Genomic DNA, 22,928 nt, shown 5'->3' with positions numbered 1-22,928 from the left:
CTTGGAAGTGTCGGTGCTGGTGGCCTTGTGTGGTTTGGTCGGCACCGAAGATGGCGTCGGTGCCGAAGGGCTGGGTTTCGACCCCGAGGGTTTCGGTGCGGAGCTCGGTGTCGAGGTGGAGGCCGTCTTCTTTTTCGGTGCCGAAGTGTTTCTCGGCACCGCTGGCAGGCTGGCTCGAGCCCGAGCCGCCGGAAGGCTTACTTGGCTTCTTCACCGGGCCCGAAGGTGGGGTGTGTGAAGCAGTGTCTCTGGTCTTGCCTAGGCCTGGAGGCGAAGGCGTGACCGAAGCCTTTTTGGGTGTCGGCGCGGGTGTGGGAGGGGGTAGATTGGTACTCACGACCCTCTGCGCCGGGGTGAAGTCCTCCACATGTCCTCCACATCTGACTCGTCGGCCTCGGAAGCGCTGACGAGGTCCTCTTCGGTACGATGATGTTCCGGATCGTCGATGTCGTCTCCGAAGATGTCGGCTGGAATGGACGTCGAGGAGTGTGCCATGTTCCTTCTGGCTCTTCGGTCCCGAATAGTCTTTTTGGATCGGAAAGACTTACAGGCCGGGCAGTCTCGATCCTCGTGTTCCGGGGAGAGGCAAAGGTTGCATGCAGATCGGTGTGGGGAAATTAGGACCCACATTGAGGGCACTTTTTAAATGGAGTTCTTTCCATGAGCCGGGACCGGAGCCTGGGTAGGCCCGAAGGCCGCCGTCGACGACTGGAACCGAAGGTTTGTGTCGATGAGAAGGCACGTTGATTGAAGAGATCGTGATCGAAACAATACAGCGATTGGGGTGAGGATTGCGCGTCGATGGTCGAACTGGAAGCTGTTCGGAACCTGAGAGCGAAGATCACATCCGAGCCCGATGGCGGAAAAAACAATCTGAGGATGGAGCGAAGCCCATGCGCAATACGATCCAAAGGAGGAGTCACCGACCTCGTGACTTCCAAAGACTTTCCAAGAGGAAAAACAAACTGCAAACATCCGGGCCCAACACCAGATGGCGATCTATGCAAAAGTGTGTAATCTGCAGTTCATATGCCTCGAACACAAATCTTCAAAAAGTTAGGAAAGAAATACACCGCTCCTTAATGGGATGAACATACTTACCTTTGACTCTCAATGGCAGAGTTAACTTAATAAAAATGATGCTGTTGCCCAAAATAATTTTTTTATTACAAAATATCCCGCTGGCATTTAACGAAAATAGTTTGAACTCTCTTCAGTCGAAACTAAATACCTTTATCTGGGCTTCAAAAGGTAGTCAAATATCGTGGAAGAAACTGCGAAGAACAAAAAAACAAAGGAGGGCTATGCCTTCCAGATCTAGTTTTGCATGCAAGGGTATTCTCGTAGAAGGCAGGCAAAATACTCATAGACTTGCCAGATGGCTCAGATATTGGTGTAATGTTCAAGGAGATGCTCCTTGATGTGGAAAGAGGGAGTCAGGGTTTCTTATATAAATGCGGTGATCCGAGATTTTTTAAGAAAGTCTGCCTGAAAGTACTAAATGGTTTAGTCAGCACTTGGGCTAAGATCAAAAAAACTTTAAAAATTAGTTATTTTAGTGCTCTCGCACCCATTTGGAATGCCCCAGGATCACCAGGATGGACTAGAGACGTTTTGTCAACTCCCTTAATCGAGGCTGGAATTCTGCGAATGGGAACAGTTGATACCGAAAGGATCTCTGTTATCTTGGGAGGAGATGAACTTACTTACAGATAATAGACTGTCGAAATTTAAGTAATGGTAAATAAAAGCTGGCATCAAACTAATCGGGATGGAGGTGGGCATGTCCAATGAACTGGAAACAACACTATCGGGAACAATTGCACAGAAGAAGGAAGTGGCAACTCTATACTGGTTCCTGCTCGAAATAGAAGAGGGTGAATTTAAACTACCAAAGGAGCTGTGGGGAGAGAACTTGACAGGCAGCAACCTCGAAGATATATGGCAAGTATCTCATGACATTCTTCACACTACAGTGAAGCCTGCAAATTTAAGAAATCATATTTTTTGTGTTCACAGGGTGTACTGGTCTCCTCTAAAGCTCTCTAAATTTTCGAATGGTCCATCACCAAAGTGTCCAAAATGTTTCCAGATCAAGGCGGATGATGTCCATATGTTTTTAACTTGTCCAAAGCGGAGCCATTTCTAGGCGGAGGTAAATAGAGGTATAGAAGGTATTTTTGGTGCAAACACTCAGGTAAGCATAACTTTAACCTTAGTTATTTTTGGATTGTTCTCACATTATGAGTCTTTGACAAGGTGGGAAAATCAGTTATGTTTATATCTGATGTTACTTGCACGAAGGGAAATCTGTAAAAAATGGGTCAAAGATACTTTGCCAACTCTATTGGATTGGGTGATCTCTATTAAGTATACAATGAAGCTAGACAGAGTCAGAATAGAAAAAGATAAAAATATCAAAAAAGATTTTTGAGGACCATGTGAGAAATGGTTAAGCAGTCTGGATCAATAAAATGAAATTAGTCCAATGATTAAGTCTTTACACTAATTTACTTTATCTCTCTGGTTTCTGTGAGGCGCCCCAAGTGATACAGAACAACGTTATAGAGAGGCTCTGTGTAAAGCATATCCATCTAGATACAGAGCTCTCCAGTTGGTGCTAACTGAGAGGGGGACCACAGGAGTTAATCGAATAAGCTCTGAATTTATCTGATGGCGAATGAGGACAAAAATAAAATAAAAAATAAATAAATAAAAAAAGGATGTGAGACAGTTGATCTCACTGCACTTTTCTAAAAAATAGCCTGTAAGGTGTGAGATAGTAGATCGCTCTACAATACCAAATCAGAGCACTACAGGCACTGAGAGTTTAGGTCATTTAGATATTAATCTATCAGAAAGTCTCACCAGGAGCCGACGTGACAAGACAGTACTGTTACAGTCCATCAGAAAGTCATATAAAAGGTAGTTAGGAAGGGATGGATCAGATCACATTTTATTAATCTGTCAAGGTCTGATGGAATACCTACATGTAATAAAAGAAAAGATCACCAGGAACTATTCTAAGAAAGCATCATATCAGGGGTCGCGAGGTGATGTTAAAGTGCATCAATCACTCTGTGATAATTGGAGTACTATTGGGGTTGGCAGCTGCCATAGCAGTAAATCACCGTATTGCAACAAATTATTATGAATGAAGGGTGTATGGGAAGGTACAATAACTTAAAATTGATTATGGTGGATGTCCTGAAGAACATTCTATAAAAGAGATCAAACGGTTATACTTTAACCGTCAAAATCCCCACCTATGACACAGAGCAAGTCGGTATAGACAAACACTCAGACAAAAATGGATGAATCACAGTCAAAGGCAGCAGTTCACCATGACAAAAGTGTAACTATTTAGAGCTTGAAACCAAGCACACTCTTCCGAATAAAATAAATACAACAGTTTATCAGTTATCTGAGTTGCGATCGGTGGCTCTTTCTTCAAGTTCTTCACAAAAGCGATAAACAAAAATTAAAGTTCTGTTCTCAAATGAATTCAAATGAAAGGCATGTATAACAGATCAATAATAGTTGTGGGTTTTTAACAAACTCTGGCTCAGCACAGCAAATATACAATTTTAACTGAAGAATATTCTTCATAGAACCAGACAATACATTAACTAATGAGGATGTTCTGGAAATGAAATGAATTCGATCCCTGGGCTCTCGAGGGGAAGCAAGGAGTAGGATGGGAAGGATCAACGAGGGCGAATTAGAATGACAGCCTTCAGCAGTAAGCGAAAGAGCACTGGACCTAAGCAAGGAACTGCAGAGCTGGCACCTCGCCCTGCTAGGATGGCATATGAGAGGGGAGGTCCATACTGAGGGTTCCGTCTGGGATGGGACTGGTGGCTGTAGGATGCTCTTATCCCCTCAGGCCTAAAGTGAGATGAAGCAGAACAACTTATGAAGAGGGGCCCCAGGTCAGACGAGAGCATGGGGAGTGGCAGCCTGAGCAGGGATTCCAACAGACTGACTGTCCATACATTGTAAGCAGTCAGAAGTTTGGACTTATATCTAAACTGCAAGCTTTTTGAGAGGGAGTGTTGATACCAAGGAAGAAAAATATGGCCTGTGCCATTTATGTATTCTTCACTTACTGCTAGGCAAGGATGATATAAACAATGAACTAAAGTAAACATATCTAGACATGGTTTGGGTTCTCCAAACTCTGTAGCTTGTAACATTGGAACTAGACAGTCAAATTACACAAGATAATGTAACTATCAGAAAGAATAGGACAGCATTGCATGGAGCTGTCAAAATCCTTCAGGGGTCCCCAAAGGGCCAGATGGAATGGTAGTATATTAACTTCTTTAACACCAAAACTGTAGCATCAAAAATAGCAAAAGCGGGGGGAGGAGCCTAGCGCGCAACCAAGATGGCCGCGTAGGTGCGAGGCTCCCGAGGACCTCCGCGACCTCCTATGACTATCCTGAACATATCCTGTCCCAGATGAGGGGACTGTGTTGGTGAGCCTGAGCTGAGGTGGCACCCGTTTTCCGCTTCCAAATCGGACCTCGGACACCGGGTTTAGCACCGATTGAGGTTTGCGGCCTTCTCCTAGCCGAACCCCGGATTTGCGCTGTGGGGCGATCCAGTGACAAAGTGAACAACAGCGGCGGGCAGGGCTTGGTGACTCGCGTACCCCGCACTTTCACTTTCGCTTTCGCACCCCCCTTGCTGTCTCTGCGAGGTTGGGTTGCGGGGCTTTGTGTGTTGGTGTGGCCTCGCCGGGGGACCCTGCCTGCCCGCCGGCTGTGATCCGCCCCGCAGATCTGGGGTGGCACCCCCCCCGGAGCCCGTGGACCGGCCTGCCTGCCCTTCACGACGTCGCTGGCGCGACCGGGAGACTGGGACCATGGCCACGAAACAAGATGGTGACCGGGCAAAGATAAAATCGACCCGGCGTGGCGCAGCCCATCAGTCCAACAGCATGGACCGATATACCCTCCAGAAGGGATCTCCCGAGGTGCCACGCAGGTCCCCTGAGGGCCCTACTGATGCCCCCGATCTGCCCACGGATCTGACTCTGCGGGATGTCATGGGCGCCATCGCCGAGATGAAGGCCACGGTGGACCAGCGTTTTGATACACTGGCGCAGAAGATAGACTCGGTCCTCATGGATGTTGGCCTGGTAAGGGCCGATCTCTCCAAGACCAACGACCGAGTCGATTCTTTGGCCCACACCGCATCGGGCCTTACGACAGATGTGGCGGCCCTACAAACGGAGGTGCGCCAGCTAGCCCGGGCGAGTGCGCTGATGGATCGCCGCCTGGAGGACTCCGAGAGTCGGGCCAGGAGGAACAACATCCGTATCATCGGGGTGCCTGAGGGACGTGAGGAGGCGGCGGCGGACCTTTTCGTGGAAGACCTGATTGTTACCCATCTCCAGCCACGGGGGCTGAGTAAATTCTTTGCTGTGGAGAGGGCCCACAGGGTTCCCGGGGGAAGGCCTACGGTCGGAGCCACTCCGAGACCTCTCATTGCCCGGATTTTTAATTTTCGGGACAGAGACGCTATCCTGCAATCCTCCAGACTACAGGGACCGATTAGATTTGACAATATGGACATAAATTTTTATCCTGATTTCACCCCAGCGGTCCAGAAGCAGAGACTGAGCTTCCTCGGTGTCAAACGTCGTCTTCGGGACCTAAACCTCAAATACGCCATGCTTTTCCCAGCTAAGCTGCGAGTGGAGGTGGATGGTCGCACGCACTTTTTTGATCGTCCCGAAGCGGCCGGGGACTGGCTGGATACTCTGGATCGGGATCGGGGTGGCGGGGGGGGAGCGGCGGGGGGAGAGGGCTCGCCGGATCAGGACTGAGGGACTAATATTAGGCCTCGCTCGGGACAAAAATGATGCCACTTTTGACCATACGTCTGTTCGCTTAAGTTCCCCTCCTATGGAGGTTGTGTGGGGTCTCTTGGGGGTTCTCCCTCCTCCTCTGGGGGTCTAGTTAGTTTAACTATCTATGGGGCGACAGGCACACTGCACGTTGGGGGGGCTGTCTGGGCTCATGCAGGGGTGCAGGGAGGGGGGAGTTCTGTTGGGGTGGGTGGGCAGGGATGGGGTGTTGTGCGTTATTATCACAAGGCAAACTTTTTTTTGTGTTGGTTCTAATGTGCTCTCGGGGGGACGAATGATGGTTTCTGTGTATGATGGGGGGTAGGGAATTAACTTTGTTGTCTTGGAACGTTAATGGACTGGGGGACAGGATCAAACGAGGTGTGGTCCTGCAGTTTCTGAAGCGACTCTCGCCCGATGTAGTCTTTCTGCAGGAGACACACCTTATTGGCAATTCCTTCTGTGCCATGAATCGGCGTGGCTACCGCCTCGTGGCCCACTCGGGCTTCACGTCAGGCTCAAGGGGTGTGGGTATCATGGTAAAGAACTCGCTCCCGTTAGCAATTGATGAGGTGCTCCACGATGATAGGGGACGTTACACTGTCTTGGTGGGGAGAATGGAGGGCAAAGTGGTGGTCTTTGTGTCAGTGTACGTCCCACCGGGGTTGCAGTCGACCACCTTTGCAGACCTGGGGCGCCTCCTCCTTGGCCTTCCGGGGGGGCTTCTGGTGGTGGGGGGGGATTTCAATGCGGTGGTTTCTGGGACTGTGGATCGTCACCCCCCTAGGGACCTTCCCCGGGCACAGGCGTGGCTATCCGGCCTCTTGGATACACTGGGATTGGTGGACTGCTGGCGCTTAAAACATCCCACGCAGCTGCAGTACACTTTCCACTCGGGGGCCCATGGTAGTCTCTCACGGCTTGATTATGTCCTTGTCCCGGCGGCCTATGTCGGGAGGGTGGGGGAGGTGCGCCATTTGGCACGGGGTATCTCGGACCACTCCCCGCTCCTGTTACATTTCGATGTCTTTCCGAGGGGTGAGAGCAGGGTGGTCCCAATCAATTCCTGGTACCTGCGCGACCCCACCATTCGCGCTGACTTGATTAAATCCCTCCAGCGCTATTTTGATGAGAATGTGGGGTCAGTGCCTTCGGCTATCTCCCTGTGGGAGGCCTTCAAAACAGTACTCAGAGGGGAGGCCCTATCCCTTATTTCCCATGCCCGGAGGCGCGAGCGGGAGGAGGTGACCCGGGTGGAGGCTGAAATAGCTGAGTTGGAGGGTAATCTAGAAGATGGGGTGACGGATGCTGCACTACATGTCCTCCAACTCAAACAAGCGGCTTATAGGGCCCTCGTCACGGAGGCGGCCAGGGGCCTTAGTAGAGAGCAACAGGGGCGACTGTATGATGTGGGTGATAAGGCTGGTAAACTGATAGCGTGGTTGGATAAAAAGGAGAGAGCGAATCGTGTGGTCCCGCTGATTGAGAAAACGAATGGTGTGTGTGTAACTGAGCCAGAAGAAATTGTCTCCTGTTTCGCGGATTATTTCCGCGAGGTGTATTCCCCGGTCTCTTCTTGCTCTGAAGAGGATTCCCGTGCCCTGCTCAGGGATATCGCGCTGCCGTCCATTTCCGGGGAGGACAGGGTGTCGCTGGACGCCGCTCCCACCTCCGACGAAATCGCCCTCGCCATACGCTCGGTCGCTTCTGGCAAGGCCATGGGCCCGAATGGTATCCCTATCGAGTTGTATAAGTTGCGACCGGATACATTGGCACCCCACCTCCGCGCAATGTTCCTGGCGGCCCACTCACTGGGCTCCCTCCCGCTTGACCAGCGTCTGGCTACAATCGTGGTGATCCACAAGGAAGGGAGACCTCGGGACCGGGTTACTTCTTATCGGCCTATCTCACTACTGAATGCGGAGCCCAAAATTCTCGCCAAGGTACTGGCCAATCGGCTGGTCGGTGTGGTGGGAGATCTGGTTCATCAGGACCAGTCCGGCTTTATCCCCCATCGCAACACAGCCCTTAACCTGCGGCGTTTGCATGGGGTGCTCGCGCGCGTCCCATTTATACGGGAACCGGCCATTTTGGCATCCTTAGACGCCACCATGGCGTTTGACACGCTTGAGTGGCCATACATCTGGGCGATGCTTGCGAAGTTTGGATTTGGCCCAGGATTCATCAGTTGGGTCAAATTGTTGTATTCGGGCCCATTGGCGCAGGTTGTGGTGAACGGAAGAGTATCGGCCCCGTTTGAGCTGGGCCGGGGCACGCGACAGGGCTGTCCCTTGTCGCCGCTTCTTTTTGCGCTTGCCTTGGAGCCCCTGGCGGAATGGCTGCGGTGGGAGCCTTCCATCCGTGGTCTCCGTTGGACCCCCGAGTATGAGGACCGCGTATCCCTATACGCTGATGACATCCTTCTGTACCTAGCCTCCCCACGTAAATCACTTATAGTGCTGGTTGATGTTTTACATTCATTCGGTCGTAACTCCGGTCTCGTCATCAACTGGGCTAAATCGTGCGTGTATGTTCTCTCTGGGGAGGCTCCTATTCTCTCGCGGGGCTGTCCGATCCAGATCGCCCCGCAGGGATTTCGGTACCTGGGTGTCTTCATTACTCTGGACCCGGAGGCCCGGTATGAACGGAACCTGCTTCCTCCCCTCCAGCGCCTGCGGGTAGATGTCGCACGCTGGCGGCGCCTGCCGCTTTCGCCGCTCGGCCGGGCGGCATTGTTCAAGATGATGTCTCTGCCGCGTTTCCTGTACGCTTTGCAGAACACTATGGACTTAGTCCCGGCGCGCTACTTCCGTGAGGTGGAGAGTCTGCAACGCCGCCTGTTCTGGGACGGGAGGCCGTGTATTGCCCTGGCGAAGTTGACGCTCCCATGGTATGACGGGGGGATTGCCCTCCCGGATATTAAACGGTACTATTGGGCCTCCCAGCTCGCTGCAATTAACCATGGCCTATACGGGCCCGCCTTAAACCCGGCATTCGAAATGGACAAGATGCTCCTGCCAGGTGGCGACTACAATCGAGCGCTCTATTCTAGCGCGCCCGACGCTCGTCTGACGGGCCCCACGCGTGTCATGGTGCAAGTGTGGCACGCGGCCAATGCAGCTATGGGGTGGAAGGACCGTTTGACCCGGGCGTCACCACTATACGCGTCTGAGCGGTTAGGTTCCCTGTGGACCTCTAAGGGCTTTGAGAAGTGGGACATAATAGGTATCAGTACAGTGGGGGATCTCTGGACGAGGGGAGGATTTAAAACGTTCGATATGCTGCAGACGGAATTTCAGTTGCAGGGCAGTGAATACTTTCGGTATTTGCAGGTCCGTCATGCGCTGGGCTCCGTCTTCTCGGACGTTGCCTCCATCCCGGAATATTCCCCCCTGGAGGATAGAATGCTGGATGGGCACGTCCCGGACAGCACGATCTCACTGATATACAAAAAGCTGATTAACGACCGCTCGGGCCTGTTGACTGCCCTTCGTGCGGCTTGGGTTGCCGACGGGCTGGAGTTGGACGACGAGGACTGGACCTCCGCGGTGGCCTCCCCGAAAGAGGTGGCCATACTGGCTCGTCTTCGCTTCGTCCAGCTCAAGATACTCCACCGGGTCTACATGACGGGGCCAAAGCTTCTGCGTATGGGCTGTGCTGGAGATGGGTTGTGTAAGCGTGGGTGTGGTGCTTTGGGGACCTTTCTGCATATTTTGTGGGAGTGCCCGGAGGTGGAGGGGTTCTGGCGTGGTGTACATGAGGTGCTGCGACTGGTTACGCATGTGGCGCTGTTGCCTGAAGCGAGGAGATGCCTGTTGAATGTGTGGGAACCGACTGATTACTCGGCGCCGCAGACGTGGTGGGTGACTCTGGGATATATGATAGCCAAGCGTGATATTGCTCAACTGTGGGGATCCCAGAGGCCCCCGACGGTCTCGGCCTGGAAAGGACACATGGATTGGTGCATGTTTCGAGAAAAGGTGGTGTATGTGGCGAGGGGTAAGCCTGGGACATGGGTGAAAGTATGGGGCCCCTGGAACGCCTACCGCGGGGGTATCTGTGCACCACCGTTGCTGCCTGATACCTCGCCAGCCCCATCCCCTTAGCCGACTCATTCCCCCGCTGCCGGGCATTGGGTTCCCCCAGTCCTCGCTCTGTTCTCTTCCCCCTCTTTAGACTTCTGTGGATAGTTGGGATCCCCCCTCTAGGGGAGCACGTGCTGCTATTTTCGATTGTGGGTTGCCTTGTGGGTGTGGTTTTCTTGTTGTTCTTAATTTAAAATGAAACCGTATAATGGGGTCTGGATGATGTGGCTTTGGACGTTGTTACCTCCTGAGAAATGCTCCTCCGTAACACCACGTGTTCCATAAATGTATGTCGTATGTTCCTATCATTGCTAGCGGCCGGCCGGAAGGTTGTAGGCCCATACTTGTATACTCTTAAGACTTGTAATAAACGGTTTAAAAAAAAAAAAAAAAAATAGCAAAAGCATCACACTCCTTCCTTCATAACTCGGGCAAAGGCACTTCAAACATTATACCATACTAAAGCACTTCTGCCCAATAAGACCTTACTCTCAAGTCCGGAGAAAGGAAGGAGAAGCCTCCACTCGAGAAATATGATAGGGGATGAAAAAGAGGTCAAGGGAGAAAGCGAGGGGTGGGAGATGGAGAATACCCACTCCACACCAGGCGGTATTAGAAAAGAGGGAAAGTTAACAGGCAATAATAATAACTGGAGGTAAAAGAAAGGCCAAATATTGATCATGGACTCACAATAATTATATCAAGTGCAGAAGACGCTCATTTTGATTTAGATAAAGCATCTGAACTTCTCACTCTACTAAGAAACTCATCCTGAGATGCTTCTAATTCCACTCTAAAAACAACCGAAATGTGCGCACGAAGAATGCAGAATAACATGCAGGAAGATTGCCACTGTTAGTTCCCATTTCTCAGTGGCCAAACTTGGAAAGAGCCGCGTGTTATTTGGGCTTCCAGGCACAGGCATAGCGGTGCCAGAATCCATCATCACTGTGAACTGCGGCATAAGGCTGCATGCATGACAAGGGAAGAGAGAATGAGCAGCCAAACACTTGATGGAGGAAGGACTCGTAGAAAAGAGACTTGCTCGGAAGCAATCCTCTCGTTTAATTATTAACATTGTATTAACTCCGTATTGTGTAAAACGAGTACGCACCACAATGAAAATAAAAGACTGAAACGCTTGCGTATGTGTTTACTAATATAAGTAACTCGAGCGAAATTTTAAAATGGCCTCTAATGGGAAATCTTTATTGCGCATGCGTCAACTGCATCTACGCAGTATGACGAGCTATCACTTGGAGGGAATTTCTCGCGCATGAGCAGACGCTATTAAAATGCTTGCTTGAAAGCTCACATGCTTCGCATCAGCTTTGCTGGAACTAAATCTAGCTATTTTACTAATGCGAACGCGGGGTAAGCAATATTGATTAAAGGGGGCTAGAATAGAGGTAGGTGGTATACAGTGAAACCATTTATTTTTGGAATGAACATTTGTTTTTCTGACTCTCTTAATAGTGCGTAATTTGGGCCTCTTGAATGAATCCAAAGTCTGTTGGTCATGTGACCCCTGCGCATGCCTGGTGAAACTGAGCCGGAAGAGTGACGATACCCGTGAATGCGGTCCAAGGACGCAAAAGATACATACCCTGGGAACCAGCACTGGAAACCTCTGGATGAATGGATGTTCACGAAATTTTAAACATTTGTTTCTAATAAGATGTGAATACGGGTGGGAATAAAGATTTTGAATAAAAATTAAGGGTTTGGATTTATGAACAATGGAGTAATAGACTAAGATTGACATATTAGCATGGTGTGATGATCTTCACCCCTTGCCTGTCCAATCAGAGTTAGTATTTTTACGATATTGAAACATTAATGGGAGGTACATGAATATAGAAAGGTATAATTGAGGTAGCCTTAGTTAGTTTGTTTAGTCGGAGATGCAGATGGAGATTTGCTGAATGCTGCAGAGCTCGGGATGCTGTCGGAGTGACGAGTGATGCTGATGAAGAATCGAATGCAGAACCATCTATCCAAATGGAATTAATTTAGAAGAAGATCGCGGAAGAATCTCGAGGAGGAAGAGAGTGTCAGAGAGGGGTACTACGCAAGCGTCGGTGTTCGAGAGGTCATCTATCCTTTCCTGAGTCCTGTCCTGAAGCCTTTGTCGCCTTATCTTTCCCGGAGGACCCATCCCAGCTCCTTGGCCAGGGGGTTGGTTTTCACAACATCCTAGGCAACTATAATTTTGTGAATGTGAAGATGTTCTTTTCTCTCTATCCTCTCCTTTCTGAGCATAAGTCATTGCAAAGTATATTGCATGTGTTTTATGATTGATTAATTGAATCTTCCTTCCTATGAGTAACGGAGACTGTACTGTACTTTAAAAGTGGTTCACATGAAATTAATTTAGATAAAGAATTAAACTTTTACCGAGTCTGTGGTCATTTCAATTAATGAGAGAAGATTAATTTCATGTCATTTCACCATCAACTAGTTCAACTAATGGTCCATAGACCAGAGCAAAGAACCTTTTGATCAGTGAAAAGATTAGTTGAGAACAGGAGGTCACTAATCTTGAAATTTCAGCAAACAAAAATAAACTCAGACTCCAGCGGTTGATACTGGGTTGTGTACGTGTAAGTGTGTTTATGGGTCCAGGTGAGTATATGGTATTGGAGTACCTGTTGCTGGTTTACTGGATCACACTCACTGACTGATACTGCAGCACAAAGCACTCCCGCTGGATCCCTGGGATACTCAGAAGAACTTGGATCGGAACTCACATTAGTGAAATAATAATTGAAAACTCGAAGATGATCTTACTCTCTGGCTTGGAGAATGGTCTTGACAATAATAAACGCACATACATAAAACATCTTTGTGGTTGCTTTACACGCGATGCGTTTGGTTCTGAAATACAATCTCCAATCCATACATTTTTAATCAAATATAAACGTATCACAGCTGTCACCAAATCAAATAATTTGTGGACTATTGAAGTTGCAGCCAACCCTTTTGGAAAATGTTATTAAGAACAGAACGATTAGGACAATATGGTAGATAATTCATGAAATCTGCTTCTGTACAACTTCTGTATTATCAGTGATGTACATTGTTTATTATATGGGAAATTTTGTTTTGGTGTTGATTCAGAGGGGGTTGTATCTAGTATTTAAACCCTGTCCTCTTTTTAGGTCTCGCCTAGCGTTGCAGCGCATGCACTGCTCACTCCGCAAGACCTATAGTGAGAAAGGAGATTTGAGAAGGGGGCTCGAAGCCCCACCCCTCATTTTCATTTGCTGGCAGCACCGTTTATGCTAAACGGTGGCCTGCCATTGGAAATGGGGTTTTGTAGTCGCTGCCCTTTCTCCTTTTTAGACAGCCCATCCGGACAGGCTCGTCTGCTTCACGGCTGTCATGAAGCAATTTCTTATCTTTAGTAGGGGGCAATCTGTTTTCACTCAGCCTTGTGTTTATTTTGCATCGTGCTTTCACTTAACCCCTTCAGTGCCCATGACGAGATAGTCTCGTCATGGAGCGCGGTTGCGCTGTGCCCATGACGAGACTATCTCGTCATGAACCCCGCCCGCTAATGAAACGCCAGGCACAGGGCGTGGAAAGGGCGGGGCACTGAAGAGGTTAAAGTGAAAGCGCAATGCAAAAATAAACAAGCGTCTGCCTTCCCGCAATGGCGAGCGCTTGTATTATTTACCTATTTTTCATTCATCCTCTTCCTTCCACTCCATAATTTCTTTTTTGTTCTTTTCATTCCTTCTCTGCTTTGTTTTTCCACCCTCCGTGTCTCTCCTTTCCTTCTCTATCCTCTCCCCTCATTCCACCTCTCTTCTCCCCGTTGAGCATACATAATTGTACATTATCTCCTGCTGCCTTCGCTTCTTTATCTCCCTCGCATTCATATCTCCCCATAGTCGCCTCTCTTTTCCTGCAGGCCTCTCTGTGCCCGTATATACTTCTTTAACTCTCAATCCCCCTCCTTTGCACGCTTATTTCTCCCTTCCATCTCTTTTCTCCTCCATTCTCCCCGCACTTCTTCCCCTGGTCTCCCCCACCCCCAAGGTTGGTGTGCATCTGGCACCACCTGCGCACGGAGGGCGTTGCTAAGGGATGCGAATGTCCCCACGTGAGCCCGCTTCAGACGATGGAGCGAGCGCAGGAGGATGGAAACAGGTAGGAGCTGCGAAGGCGACCGGCTGTTTGTGTGTGAGGGGGACTTTGAAGCTAGGGGGGTGATGGTGGAGTTAGGACATTACGACTCCAGGCCTCGCTTTCTGCTACGGATGCGGAGGACGATGGCGCGCTCTGCGCACTGGACTGTCATGGGATGTTGTGGGTTCCTCACAGGTGTGTAACGCAGGCCCTGATTTGCAGGATGTGTCTATTTATACAGCCCGAGGTTGATGATTAGCTGTGAAACATGTGAGACTGAAGGGCCCCTCTTGCATTCTGCAGCTCCCCCCCCCTCCCCTGTTCGTTACGCCACTGATTGGTCACCTACTTACTCCACTTTCCCTGATCCATGCCTAGTTAGGAGGTCCAGTGCTTTTCGTTGCATTCTGGGGTTTGTAGTACTGGTTTTTCTAATGGGATAAATTAGCCTACAAGTTCCAGCATGGAAAGAAAAACTGGGCTGGCGAGTTAGTCACGCATGGATGGACCTCGGAATTTGAAAGGGCTGCGCACCAACTCGCTCCTTGTCGTAAGGACGCCAAGCGTCCAGTCCTGAGGCTTTTCTGTTGCAAGTCATTGTCATCAGATGTGTCAGTCCAGTAGGTTCGACGGAAGCACCCGCCAGCCTCAAGAACCAATAAGCCTCATAAAGTGTCTACGGTCCATGCCTGATTAGCTGCTCCAGTCTACATTTTTTTCTTTGCATTCTGGAAGTTGTAGCAAAGAAAAAAGGGGACTGGAGCATCTAATTACGCATGGACCTGGGAAACCTGGCCGCTATAACCATGAGATTGCCAAATGATATACCAGGACTGAAGGGAGATGGTAAAATGTGTTGTGCCCACTCTCTCACGATGAACCCAGCCTGCCATGTTGCTCAGCTGCGCCCCACGCACACTTCCGTTTACCAATACCAGCACTGAAACTACTGCCAGTCACAACACTCCCACACACACTCACTCTTCTCTCTAGCGCTAAGAAAAAGAATCTCGACATAAAGCACTCAAGTATTCCAGACAATGAATGCTGCTAAAGCAATAATGGCTTCCTTTTTAAAAGGTGCCTTAAAGTGCAGCCATAAGCCAGTATCCGGTGTACTCCCCGCTTTGTGTGCCCTCAGTCAGCTTGTTGAGTCAGGAGGGGGAGGGCAGGTGTTTCCTAGTCCTCCCACGGTTGTTTCCCAGAGCAGGGTTAGCTTGCATGTGTGTGTGTGTGTGGTGTGCCAGCAGGAGGTTAGGTACAGGTGTGTGCGTTATTGCCAAAGGATTCTCGTTACATCCTAGACCAATGCATTTCAAGGTGCGGCTCCGCCTTGTCACATTTTCAGCACATTTGCCAATGCTCTCTGCCCCCCAACACACTTTTTTTTTTACTTTAATAAGCGCGGCGCTGTCTTCACGGACACCGCGTTATGCAATGCAATAGGTGTTGCTTTTGTTATTGTAAATAACAATGCCTTTTAATTTTTTTAAAGGCATTGCCATTTACAATGTCAATAGCTCAAAATAATGTCATTGCGAGACCTATTGCATTGCAAATGCTGGTTTTACTTTACTGCTGAAAAACTTACTTCTCAGTTATATCTTAGACTTCATCATGTCTATCCCATGTGATAGAACCCGGTTGTGTCTTTCTCAGTGGAGCAATGCTGCCATGCGGGTCTACTGTTGTGTTCCAGTTGTATCTGGAGGGTCTTAATCTCTCTTGGATGCGTAAGTAATAAAACCCACTCCAGGCGGGATGCACTTCACAGCTTAAACCTGATAACCCTGCCCTAATATTACTGCATTGAGACAGGCATCTACAATTTGCTGATGTGTGACAAAGGGGCAATCCAGGCTCCGAAAAAAAAAATATTTAACAGAAAAGGAGAAGAAAGCAAAACAAGAACTTCAGTGCCCCACTGCAGCAACCCATCATCTGAGAGGAGATCAGCAGCAAGGTGTTGGAGCTTACAATAGAGAGAAGTTGCGTTACAGTGAAGTGTTCAACAGCTTAAGACCACCCTTTTCTCCAGACATGCCTATCTTCCTTATATCTCCTTTGCACATGCCACCCAAATGCTTGTATTATGTTAAAATACAAAAAGATTCCCCATCTTCGTGTATCATTTGATTTGCATTCTAATTTAATCATTATAGTTATTATGCATAAAAATACTGTTTGTCTTTCAATTTCGTCTCTCCATTTCCTATTGCAAACAACCTTTGCGACGTTTGCACCCGTATGCCTACTTAGCACAGCGATTCGCTCTTCTAGGGGCTTGGTCCCATCTATAAAATATGAAAAATAAATAGAAAAGCACAGATGGCACACTCCTACTTCTTTACCTCCGCTAAGACAATCCCTTTTTTCTTGTTCTTTTTTCTCCTGACGGCTGTTCGAAACCTCATCTTGCACAATAAAGCACTCATCGGGACTGATCATCGGGTCACCTGTAGAAAAATGACAAAACATAATCCCAACTCAATCAAAACAATGTACTTTGTCTTACTGCCATACACCATTTTGGACTCCACGGTCCTTCAAGAGAGGTTACTCTCTTTTCTCCATAAAATACCTTCACACGCTCTATTGCTAGTGAAAAACCCTGGATGCTGCTTTCGTGTACTACTTTTAGGCTACCCCGTTCACTTAAATCGGGTTTCCTCACTGTCAAAAGTCCTCTTTTTTTTCTTTGTGTTTTTCAAACATGTTCTATTTCGGTCCCTGGCGCCGTTTGTCTTTCTCCACATGGCATGCCACCTACTCTTTTTTTATTCTTATTTCTCTCCATTCACGTATCTTTTCCCCCCTTTTATCTCACTATATCTTTCCCTTATTACTTGTCCCCATTTTCCTTTCTCCGCTCATTTTATCCCTTCCTCCCTGTCGCTCATTTCTTTTCAAGGATGCCTTTTTTATTTTCTATGCTAGATTTCTCAAGTGCTCTTTATCGTTTCTATCACCCATCATTATTTCACATTCCTCTTATTGCACAATCTACCAAAAACATTATGATTTACCCTCCCTCATACCTGATCTCCACACAATATATATAAGTTCTAAACATTTGATTCTATAGGTCTATAATGTACGCTCTTGATTTATGAATATTCTAATAAAAAACAACAAAGGTGATTAGAAATGCTCAATGTATACTGTTTGAAGACAGGTGTCAATTTGGCTGCCTAATGAGCCGATGTTGGCTGACTTATAACTTATCAGTCAGATGGGTTACTGACTAAGTAGGTAGTAGCCAGCGCAGGGCCACTGGCATCTATTAACCCAAATGAGCAATTATATAGATGAGGCACTGCTGCTAAACAGTTGTAGTTGATGAGATGTTATAACTGTGAATTTTTATATTAAAAAGTAGAGATCATAAAAGATATAGCAACCATGGCAAACTATGTAAAAACGCAGGAGGAGATAGAAGACAGTCTGTACAAACCTGAATCCAAACATACAAACAGCACAGAAAACGCACCCCACAAGGGTCTAAGAAATTTGTTTATTAAATTTGAAAGATTATTTAAGAAAGAGTTACAAAAATGATGGCATGTCACTACATTGAGGCAATATTTAGAGGTGAACAGAATCCCAAGGAGTCTATGTATAAATATTTTCACTGCAGTGGAAGATTTAGACAAAGTTCATGCTGAACAATAGTAAAAGAAATTGAACCAGTCTTTGAGAATTGATTCTAATGTTAATACAACAAGTTGAAGCTGGGATTAATAGTGTAAGAAAATTAATTGAGTATACTAAACAGGAAATAGCTGATCTCAAGTTAGAAGGCACACGAAAAAAGATTATGTGATCTTATAGGAAAAAATCCAAGTTCTTAAAAGGGGTGTGCCTATAGCCTGGGTAGAATCTATTCTTATTAGAGAAAATATGACTCCATGTTAAACAATCAAAAACCAGTAGAGTGAATAACATCTCAAGAGAGCTGAGTATCATATGAAGCCCCAAGGATTGATTCCCCAGCATCTACCTCAGCAGATACTGATAATGAAGATAACAGATCAAGCACTATTTTAGAGGAACTAAGGAAAATTAGATTGGTGGAGTCAGCACAAAACAGGGGACGCCAGAATTTTTCAGGCAAAGGGAAGAAAAGATGGGGTATCAAGCACACAAGAAGAACAAACACATTGAGTTAAGACAAGATCACAGTTGAAAGGAAACAAGAAGTGGAAAATTACGTTTTTGTAAATTTGTCTGTAAGGCCTCTTTCTGAGTTTGAATGGAAATTCTGTTTTGCCCCTACCAGATATTTTGATATTGAGTTGGGTAACAATAAACATCTTATGAATACACAGGAGGTTCAGCACTATGTACGATCTCCAAGTACCTATACACTTTTGTGTCTTTACCAGGTAATGAGTAAACTTCTAATAAAGCATACGACACATTTAACATGTAATTTTTTTTCTTTTCTTCTTTATTGATTTTGAATGAAGATTTCTTCCATGTCATATTTCATATTTTCATAGCCATAGCCAACGCGTTTCGTCTCCCATGAGACTTCTTCAGGGCTCAATGATATGGTGAATCTAATTCTTTTCTGTCTTGTCGTTCTTTAGGGTATGGTTTCCACAGTTCAGGTTTTGTTTGCGACGATCTAGTAACGATCGACTCCACCGATCTAGTAACCACCGACTCCGGACATGATTTCGCTGAAATCATGTCCGGAGTCAGTGGTTACTAGATCGTCGCAAACAAAACCTGAACTGTGTAAACCATACCCTAAAGAACGACAAGACAGAAAAGAATTAGATTCACCATATCATTGAGCCCTGAAGAAATCCCAACGCGTTGGCTATGGCTATGAAAATATGAAATATGACATGGAAGAAATCTTCCATGATCTTACCATAGTACATAGTGCTGAACGTCCTGTGTATTCATATGTTGTTGTAGGACTTAGTCCTACATTGTTGAGAGTAAAGAGGGTAGTACTCTCTGGTTTCGTGCACTATCTGAATTATTTACGTTAACCACTAATATTTGTCTGGTGCGGTTCTAATCAGCCTCCACCCTCCCCTTTTGTATATATAACAATAAACATCTGTTATTCAGCGCCAGGACACCTACGGGTAATCGTGCGCTTTACAAATACACCTGTTATGTTATAAGACCTGGTCCTGTGCTCCTGGAAGGGTGTTTTGGACTACAGTGGTGCAAAGGCAGTAGGTGTGTATTAGTCCTACTTTCTGAAACTGTGCTTTTACCTGAGGGGCGCTCCTTCGGCCACTGTTCTCTCACCTCTCTCCTGTTAGATGTGCTCAACGATAGCCCACTTGCAACCCACTTTTTAAACTGTTGGTTATATTATTGTTTTCAGTGTTTTTATCTTAGCATATGTATACTGCATCACTGAATACAGCACATTGTGGTTAAATATGTCCTACTGATGGGGAAAGAACACAGCGGGAAGCAGTGGGTATGTGATTCATTTATTAATTATATAATTGTACAAACCTTGGAACCCTGCAGTTGACTTAAGGTGCAACTCTCTACAGGAGCCATGATGAAAAGGACATAATTATGTGCTAATATGATATGAAAATGTGCAGTACTGTGGAAAGACCAAAAAAAATAGTTTAAAAAAACGCTTAAGACATCTGCGGAAGTGTCTTTGAATTCCAACATATTTTCAACCGCTCTAAAAGATTTACAAGCAATACAAGTTCTGTCAAGTTTGGGTGATGACTTTGCTTGACATACTGAGGACCTGATGAGGGAAATTGAAATAGAGGATAGTTCCATTAAAAACACCTGTTTGGTTCCTGTTATGCCAACCTATTCATGGGCTGGTGTGAGAGGGAGAAGGCTTGGAATGATAAAGGGCTTACAATCATGTGGCACTATCGTTTAGATTAATTGGTGATATATTGAGTATTTAGAACGGAGCAGAAGATGAACACAAAGATTATTTATTATTATTATTATTATTAATGGCATTTATTAAGCGCATGGTTGCACAAAGAACAGTGCGTCCCCGCGCTGAAATCCCACTGACATCTCACGAGCAAAGCTCACGGAGGTGGAGTACTTGGACAATAAGCTATACTGAATTAAGTCTTGGGGAAAAGAAGGGTTTTCAGCCTTTGTCTAAACCTAATTTCGGACGGTTCCATCCTCAATTCGATGGGTAGGTCATTCCAGCCTTTACTGGCCAGATGTCTGAAGGACCGTCCTCCCATCCTTGCTCTGTGAATCCTTGGAACTACCAATAACATGTTGCCCATCGACCTAAGAGGGCGTGAAGGTCGGTAGACAGGAAGCAATTCCTGGAGATAAGAAGGAGCTTTTAAATGAGCAATGCGATGGGTAATGCACATCGTTTTGAATGTAATTCGTTCCATTATTGGGAGCCAATGCAGAGAGCGCAAAGCATTTTTCCCAGAGGCCCTCCTAGGGAGATTCAGAACGAGCCTAGCAGCTGCGTTTTGGACGCGTTGCAACTGCATTAGACCTTTTTTATTGAGACCGCAAAGGAGGGAGTTCCCATAGTCTAAATGGGAGGTAACCAAGGCATGTACCATAGTTTTTCTGGTGCTAGGAGGCAGTAGGTCCAGAACCTTCCTCAGGACCTTCAAAATGCCATAGCATTTACCAGCAACATTACCCACATGGTTAGTGTAGGCTAGATTAGAGTCGAGGAATATGCCGAGATTTTTAACTGTGTCTACCGGGACAGGGACAGAGCCTAATTCTATGGGCCACCAAGCAGAAGTCCAAATGGAAGGGCAGGGGCCAACAATAAGAACTTCCGTCTTATTACCATTGAGGCGAAGATAGTTCTGCTTCATCCACCCATCAAGTGCCACCATGCAAGCCGAGAAATTCTCAGCCTCCACAGCTGGATCACGAGACAAGTTGATCACCAGTTGTGTATCGTCTGCGTAAGATACTATGGCAACACCATATGACTCCACCAGTTTGGCAAGGGGTTCCATGTACAGATTGAATAACGTGGGGCTCAAAATCGAGCCCTGTGGAACCCCTTGTCTAAGACATCTTATACTGGATTTGCATGGTGGACAATGCACTTGAAATCTCCTATTATTAAGAAAAGACACCAACCACTCATGGGCAGACCCGGTTATGCCCTTCTTACTCAGACGGTCCAGTAATACGGAGTGTGATACGGTGTCAAACGCCGCACTTAGGTCCAGTAGGACCAGTGCGGTCGTGTGACCCTCATCCGCCTGACACCGCAGCAGTTCCGTAGAAAGAAGGAGAGCAGTCTCCGTTGAATGTTTGGCTCTAAATCCCGACTGAGACGAGTGGAGGAGCTTATTTTCCTCCATAAAGCTCACCAGCTGTCGGTTAACCAATTTCTCAACTACCTTCGCACAGTAGGGGAGGAGCGAGATAGGTCTCAGATTGTCTAGTTGTGATATTTTGATATGGACTTTCTTTTTTATCGGGACAACTTGGGCCAATTTCCAGTCGTCCGGAACCAGACATTCTTGAAATGAAAGAGAGGCCAAGTTACTTATGTGTTCCGCTACCTGGGGTAGATGACTTCGAAGAATCCTTGCTGGAACCACATCAAGGGGAGAGCCAGAGTGGATGTCCGATAGGATATTAATTAGCTCCCCTGTATGGGGGACCACAAACTTCCCAAGTTTATTCATAACCTGTTTTTCGCGGTTAGAGTTAGGCGCATAAGTAGGTTTTGTAATAATCTGAAAGGAATCCTAGATCTTTTCTACCTTCCCTATAAAAAAGTCTGCAATCTCATTGCATGACTCTGTCGTGGGGGGGGACTTCCCCTGAACTTACTATCGGGGCAGAGAATTCCTTCAGAATCATAAATAGTTCTTTAGAGGTGTTCTCTGAGCAGTCAATCCTCTTATGATAGTGGTATCTTTTGGATTCCCTAATCTGTCTATGATAAGACTTTAATTCACTCTTGTAGACTTCACGTAGTGAAGGGGAGTAATCCACTCTCCATCTACGTTCCAGAGTCTTACATTTGGTTTTGGCGGCTCGCAGCTCAGCCGTAAACCACGGAGCGGATTTCGTGCTCCGAGCCATGGCTTTCTGAGTCCAGGGGGCAACTTTATTCAGTGCGCTCTCAACCCATTCATCATACATCCTGCACGCCTCAATCAAGTTGTTGCTGGGCTTTGGGGATTCCTGTCCTAGGGCTTGGCTGAATACATCATGACTAAATTTCCTCCAGTCTCTGCGTCTAATAACTGGGTGTTTCTGTAAAGACCCTCTGTTAGTCGGTCGTCTAAATTTAATTGGGAACAAATAATGATCTGACCACAGGATCTTAATCAGGGTAGATACGCTTATATCTTCCCAATTCGCAAAGATTGGGTCCAGCAAATGCCCTGCTTGGTGGGTAGCACTGTTATCGGCCAACATAAACATAAGAGCACTCAACGATTTAATCAGAGATACAGCCTCTCTGCAATTGACATCCTCCAGATGAATGTTGAGGTCTCCAACAATCATGAATTTATTATGGCGTAAAGCAGACTGCGTTAGAGCCTCAAGGAGGCTTTCAATGAACGCGGTCGCCGCACCGGGCGGGCGATAGATAAGGTAGCCCTTAATGGTGCAGTTAGGGCCAATCGAGATGGAAAATAGCCCAGCTTCACAGTTATTAATGACAGTTGGTTCGAGAGTACATGTCAGCTCAATTTTATGTACAATAGCTATCCCTCCCCCCTTCTGACTTCCTCTATTGATTTGAAGTATATTATAGCCGACGGGAAGGGCCTCAATAATGTCAGGGAGGGATTGCTCATCCAACCATGTTTCTGTCAGGAAGACCAAGTCAGGGTTGTCATCTATAAGCAAGTCATATATGTTCAACC

General features: G+C 46.9%; 1 protein-coding gene across 3 annotated transcripts in view; it reads right to left on the bottom strand.

The window, feature by feature from the left end:
- Positions 1 to 22,928, bottom strand: part of LOC146861711 (uncharacterized) — a 539,257-nt gene that overhangs the window by 279,028 nt on the left and 237,301 nt on the right. For all 3 annotated transcript variants that reach the window (XM_085646062.1, XM_085646065.1, XM_085646063.1), the window contains exon 5: positions 16,428 to 16,532. In XM_085646062.1, coding sequence (XP_085502188.1) covers positions 16,428 to 16,532 — 105 coding nt within the window. The remainder of the gene's footprint in view (positions 1 to 16,427; positions 16,533 to 22,928) is intronic.

The sequence above is a fragment of the Triturus cristatus genome, chromosome 3_1 (assembly GCF_964204655.1).
Source record: "Triturus cristatus chromosome 3_1, aTriCri1.1, whole genome shotgun sequence".
In the NCBI taxonomy this organism is placed as follows: domain Eukaryota; kingdom Metazoa; phylum Chordata; class Amphibia; order Caudata; family Salamandridae; genus Triturus; species Triturus cristatus.
The sequence above is the reverse complement of the archived record's forward strand: the minus strand, read 5'-3'. Positions and strand labels throughout refer to the sequence as shown.